Source organism: Nesoenas mayeri (genome assembly GCF_963082525.1).
Source record: "Nesoenas mayeri genome assembly, chromosome: 7".
In the NCBI taxonomy this organism is placed as follows: domain Eukaryota; kingdom Metazoa; phylum Chordata; class Aves; order Columbiformes; family Columbidae; genus Nesoenas; species Nesoenas mayeri.
Genome location: NC_137551.1, coordinates 14,826,481 through 14,832,480, shown reverse-complemented (window position 1 = coordinate 14,832,480; position 6,000 = coordinate 14,826,481). Strand labels below are relative to the sequence as shown.

The 6,000-nt window shown below is 40.6% G+C and overlaps 1 protein-coding gene across 2 annotated transcripts in view; it reads left to right on the top strand.

Moving 5' to 3' along the window:
* Positions 1 to 4,350: 4,350 nt before the first annotated feature.
* OGDHL (oxoglutarate dehydrogenase L) overlaps positions 4,351 to 6,000 on the top strand; it is a gene marked incomplete at both ends in the record, with an annotated part of 50,110 nt that continues 48,460 nt past the window's right edge. For both annotated transcript variants that reach the window (XM_080348298.1, XM_080348297.1), the window contains one exon: positions 4,351 to 4,557. In XM_080348298.1, the coding sequence (XP_080204424.1) occupies positions 4,351 to 4,557 (207 nt within the window). The remainder of the gene's footprint in view (positions 4,558 to 6,000) is intronic.

Below are 6,000 nucleotides of genomic sequence, written 5' to 3'. Positions count from 1 at the left end.
CGGCTGTGAGGGGCCGCGCCGGGCCCTGTGGCGGGGCGGTGAGGGGCAAGGCGGCCCGGCTGGGCCCCGCTCCCCGGTGCCTCAGCCCCGCCGCAGCCGGGAGCGCCGCGGCAGCCTCGCTGGCTCCGGCATCGCATTGCTGCAAGGGCCGCAGGGCCGCGGCGTGACAGGGGTTGCGGGTGGCCGTGGAAGGACGGGCAGGGGCAGAAGAGTAAACCTGGCTCCTTCCAGATATTCCCCCCTGCTCTGTTACAACGTTTTGGTAGCTGAGAAACTGTGGTGATGTTCGGTACCTGCTGAAGGCGTTTTTTTAAGGGAGGGTAATGTGTGGGGTATCATTATTGCATGGAGATCGCTCCATTGCCCAGGACTTACGGTGTACGCTGTGTGGTGAACGCACAGCTTGTAAACTTTCTCCAGGTCAACTTTTTGGGTGGAGAATTAAGCTGCTTTATATGGCGTAGCACACCTGTGCTGTAAGGAAAAGAAACATTTAGCATGTGGGGGTATATATTCCTGAAGTAGCCTTACTGGATAAGGATATGCCATGCCTCTAGTTTCAGTTATCCATGAAAGGCTTTTTGAGATACTTTATTATCTTCATCCATTTTTTCCCCTGTCAGTCTTGTTTTATTAGGCTTATTCAGTCTTAAGAAAAGCTTTAGGACTGAGTTGTATGGGGAATATAGGAGAAAATTACCGTGTTAGTGGATCAAGGAGCAATTTTGTGAAATATAGGCCAGACATATTAATGGCTACTTGTGCAAAGCATGAAGAACACATGTTAGCATTATTGATGGAACTTCACGTGTGTGTTAAGAAAATCAGCAAGGGTACACCAGGGGGATATTGATTCATGGGATACTAGCCTATGCAATGTATTTATGTTTAAAGTGATCTTGAGAAAAGCTGGATAAACACTTTTGCTATCAGAAGTGTCTTCTTGTCTCTTATGCTTCTATAACCCTCTAGAAACACGGCTGGAATAATTAATGGGATGGTCCATGACATTAGGTCCCTTCTAGAATTGAAGTGCCAGGGTGAAAGCTAGCTCGTAGCTTGAGACACACATGCCATACTGCAGAACAGCTGCAGAAATTTTCAGCTGCTTAGGGCTTTCATTTACTTCCACCATTTTAAGGGTGCTTTGGTGCATTAAATATCAGGTTGTTCTTTTGGTTCACTGCCTCTTTCTTTTTTTTGACCTCCGGTAGAGATTTAATTAATATCTTCCTTTAGGTTGCTCTTAGCTCAGCTTGATTCCTTGCCAATTCCTGTTTTCCTTTCAGAGTTATTTAGGAGACAAAGGAGAGTGGAACAATCCTAACTATTTCTGACTTTTATGTGCTGATTTTCGACTGACAGTCTCAAGGCTGAGTGGGCTGGAATGGTCTATGATCACACTGGTGGTCTCCAATTCGTTTAGCTGCTGACAGCTGACATCTGTGCTGAAGAGCGGTGTGTGCAAAGGGGAGAATTAGGAACAAGTCAGTTTTGTTGAGTTAAATTAATCGGTATCTGAAATCTGACAGGAATTACAGGATTCATGGCTTTGCCCGTTTTTGTGTCATGCCTGCATAAAAATGGAGGCATTACTTTTTCATGAGATGGGAATAATGCCTGTGATAGCAGTTTTCTTCACCTGTGATCTTTATATCTTCACAGGAGGGACACAGCTCATATCTGCTCTTACAGGTTGCATATTTAGTAGTTACAACTTGAAGTTTGACTTTGACCTATTTTGAAATTTAAATGGAACTGGAGGGAAGCGACTGCTACCACTTATAAGCTCTTTGTTTCTATTAATTATTATGTCATTTACATCCATTTTCAAATCTTCCTGAGAAATTGTCATTATTTTGCCATGCATTCTTTGCTAACTGCTAGAGGAAAGATCTACATGTTCTCCAGGTAGACACATTAGGAAGAAAGAACATGAAATTACTTGTACTTAAGAAGCTTGCAGCTGTACTATGGTAAACTGAAAAAAAGATAGCGTCTGTTTCCTTCTCTCCCAGCCTTTTGCAAAGCACCTTAAATGAGGGTAGGTAACCCTTTATGAATGAGTGTCCACCCCTGAGGTACATGTGCCGATGTTTGGTAGTAGAGTTGGATTTGCATGGCATAAGATTGCTAGAATAATTTCAATCAGAATGGGCAGAAGTCCTAAGTGCCATGGTGACATCTCAGTTCTTAGTGTTATAACATGTTGAAATCTTATCATGTTTTGCAAAATGACATGATGCATACATACTGCTACTACCTTTTAAAGATAATAATGTATGCAGACAAGATATTAACTCTGTCAGTCTTGCCTCTGTTGCTCTGAGCTTTTGCAGGACTTAATCTGCTTTCAAAATGGTGCTGATAGTATTTATGTTCCTGCAGTTGCCTGTGAGCCCTAAGCATAGACAGGCCATTGACACAGGGGGAAATCAGTGTTGTAATAAGCTCTGAATCTGTGAAATGGGAAATGGTAAGTGAATGTATGTAGATAGGAAATAATGCTAATGTATAGAGGATTCAGCATACTAGGAGCCTAACAATTGCCAGTTCGCGGAAAATGCCAAGTGGGGAGAGGAGTGTGTGGTTTTGAGGTTTTGGAGGTTTAAATGAGGACTTTATATTAGTTTTGGTGGTGCTCCCTTCGGAGATTACATTCTGTGTGTCTGGGTACCATGGAGAATGTCAACAAGTGGTTGTTTGGAAAGTTCAGTAAGTGTATGGGGGCAGCTTGTGTTACAAGCTTGGCGTTGGGTCTGCTAGTGGATAAGAGTGAAAAGGCTGCAGAAGGCTTGAAAGAGGAGACAAGGGAATTTGGTGTGATGAAGGAAACTCACTGCTGGGATGATGTGGTTGAAGTCAGCAACTAGGAAAGTGATCCAGTCAGCAGCTTTCGAAATAGGGATTGAGTTAAAAATGTCATACTAAAAATGTGATGCCAGAGAAGAGCATGCAATAACACTGTTTTATTCAGCAGGAACCTTTTTGCTTGTTTGTTTGTTTAAGACCAATATTCATTTTTAAATTGGATGATGAAAAATACAGCTCTTCCTATTCCTTCCAAATTTAGGAATTTTATAACCATATATTTCCTTTTTTGAGGGAGAAGGGGAAGAGGAAAAAACAGTGAGATTATTATAAAGTAATCTTTGCATGTAATAGGTAACATAATTTGATCTATGACTCAAAATGACAGTGTCATTCTTAAAATGCTTTAAAGGTCATTTGTCAGCTCTGTACTTTTGTTTTTAGCAGTTGTTCAACTAGTCGCACTAAACAACAAAAACTTGGATTTTATCTTTTGACCACACAAACTATTTATCTAGATGGACAACAAATGAGAGACACCTCGGAGTTAAATCTGAATTTTTCTTCCTCTTAATTAGTTTAACCCTTAATGTTTTTGTAGATTTCCAAATACTTCTAAAGTGAAAACAAAACTAATGATTTCACAATATTGGTGTTCCTTTGCAATTTTAGCAACTTCAGCATTAAGATTATACTATTTTTGGTCTAATTGTGAGCTACGTCAGTTCTTTTTATTCTGAAGGTGAGCTTTGATTCTCTTTGCTAGCACTGGAGCTGATGGTGGTCAGCATTCCCAGGATTCAACCCTTACTGTTTTTCTCATTGTGTTTAAAATTACAGGGAATCTGCTCTCCTTGTTAAAAAGCTCATTGGAAGGACAAGGTAAATGTTGCTAGTGAGGAAAGCAAATTAAACTGAGCCTTTTCATAGTGTAACAATGTTTGATTGAAGGCTCATGCCAATATGAACACTTAAAGAACACTTTTTAATTATTTTGTCATCTCCATTATTCATGGTGTAAATTTGAGATAACAGGATTCTTTTTCAACCACAGTTTACGGTTGATGCTGTTCATGGAACTTACCCCAGTCTGACTTGGTAAAAGGCTACAGTTTTCTATAACTGAAAGACAGCTGTTATGGTTGCCAAGATCTCTGGAGAAGTCAATGATGAGCAGACTCGCTTGTTCCCAGGGAACCAGGGTGCAGGGGGCATGTGGTACAAGTGGTATCATGGTCGCTTTAGGAACCAGGATGATGTTATCAGTTAGAGAAGCTGTGAGGTGAGCTGAATGATGTGGGGTGGCCATCAGCAATGGTTCCACTGCTGTAAGCGTAGCTCTGCCATCAGTCATGGAGTGGCCTCGCTCCTGTAGAAAACTTTGTGCATGTGCCTGAGCTTTGTTGAAGAGCACTCTAGCCATGAACTCCAGTTTCCACTGAGAAGCTGAAGTGTGTCTGCAATTTGTTCGCTCTTTTTCTGATAAGATTTGTTTTTGTCTTTGTTAGCAGAGTTGGATCTTCTGTCTAATAACCAAATATGAGTCATCTGAAGTTGTTTGCGGCTACATTGAAGTGGCATGGCATTAAACTTCTGGAAAACCAATATATAGCCAGAAGGGTATTTTTACATGGCCAACGGTATTTTTCATCAGGAACCTCAGAACCATTCCTGAGTGGGAGTAATTCAAATTATGTGGAGGAAATGTATTATGCGTGGCTTGAAAACCCTAAAAGCGTACATAAGGTAAGTCTAAAACTAGACTGCAAATTATAATATTGAGTTAAGGGTGGAATGGTTTTTTTTCTTTTTAAACTTGTTTTTATAAGAAGACCAGAAAAAAGTCTCGTATGAAATAAAAAATATGAAACTAATTTCCTGCATATTGATTGTTGTAAGATGTGATATTGCAGCTAAAAAAGTACAGAGGAGTCATAGGTATGGTGAGCTGAGCAGAAAGAGTGAGAAGTCCAGAGTAGAAATAGTAAGCTGCTCAGAAACTTTAAGCATTCCTCCATAGAAATGCTGTTTGAGCAGTCTGTTAAGTAATTCGTTACATCTGGAAAAAGACTCAAGAATTAAAATACTTTTAATTTTTTGGTTTATTGTAGTAAGGTAGTTGCCTGAAGAAGCTGCATGTTCAGTTCCCTTTAGGTAGCTGTGGAAGTTATAACCTTAGAACTGAGTCTGAAATTGTCAGAAAAGCCTTCTTAAGTGTCTTGAAAAGTATTTTGTTCTGTAACTCCACTCTCTCTCCAGGCGACATACATTTGTTTGCTTTTTTTAAACTATAAATCTGTTGCCCAAATCCTTTCTTGTGGTCAAAATCCAGAGACTTATTTTTTAACAAGCTTTCTGCTGTCAAGGAAGGCTTTCTTAAGGTGATGCATGTATATTAACTTAAGAAGCTGATGAGAAGTCTGATAAATTTTAAGACAGACAAGTCATTTTCTAGAGAAGTAATGGGACTTTTGTCCAAAATGTTTACCAAATTGGTTGTGTGTTCCCTTATTCCTGAGGCACATATATCAAAATGTCACTTAGAAGTTGTTGCTGTAAGTCTGATAATCTATCTAGAGCACAAGGAAGTGAAGCATGTTGAAGGGGGGCTGGGGGTGGAAATGAGACCAAAAAAAAGCTGGTTTTTAGCTTTTTTTTGGTGGATATTGTGTATGGATTGAGTCTTGTTGAAAGGTGACAGTATGGATTGACATCTCTGAAAACTGAATGTTATTCATACAACAGATAGATCTTAGATCTTTAGTGTTACACCTTGACTTTGTACTGAAGAGATCTTCTCCAAGGGTGGCTCCTCTCACTCATCTGTGTTTGTTTCTTTATCATGTAACTGCCAGCTAAATTTCCAACCAGTGTAGAGCAGATTAGCAATGGATGCCTTGCATTAATTTCTGAGATGCCCTGGTGGTGTGTTGGTGCTACAGATTGATATTAACCCTTTATTCTGAGGACACTGAACAGATCAAGTCATTCAGAAGGAGTGTGTGTGGCGACATCTTGTTTTACTTAAGCTCCATCGACTTGCAACAACCTTCTTTCCTTTAAGAAGAATTACATTTGTCGTTCGGACACTTCACAGCAGAGTGAGCGTTGCTGCTGGGAGGCCTTGCAAACCCTGCCCCGCGCCGTGCCGGGAGCGGCCTGGAGCTGACCAGGGTGCTGAACGGCCCC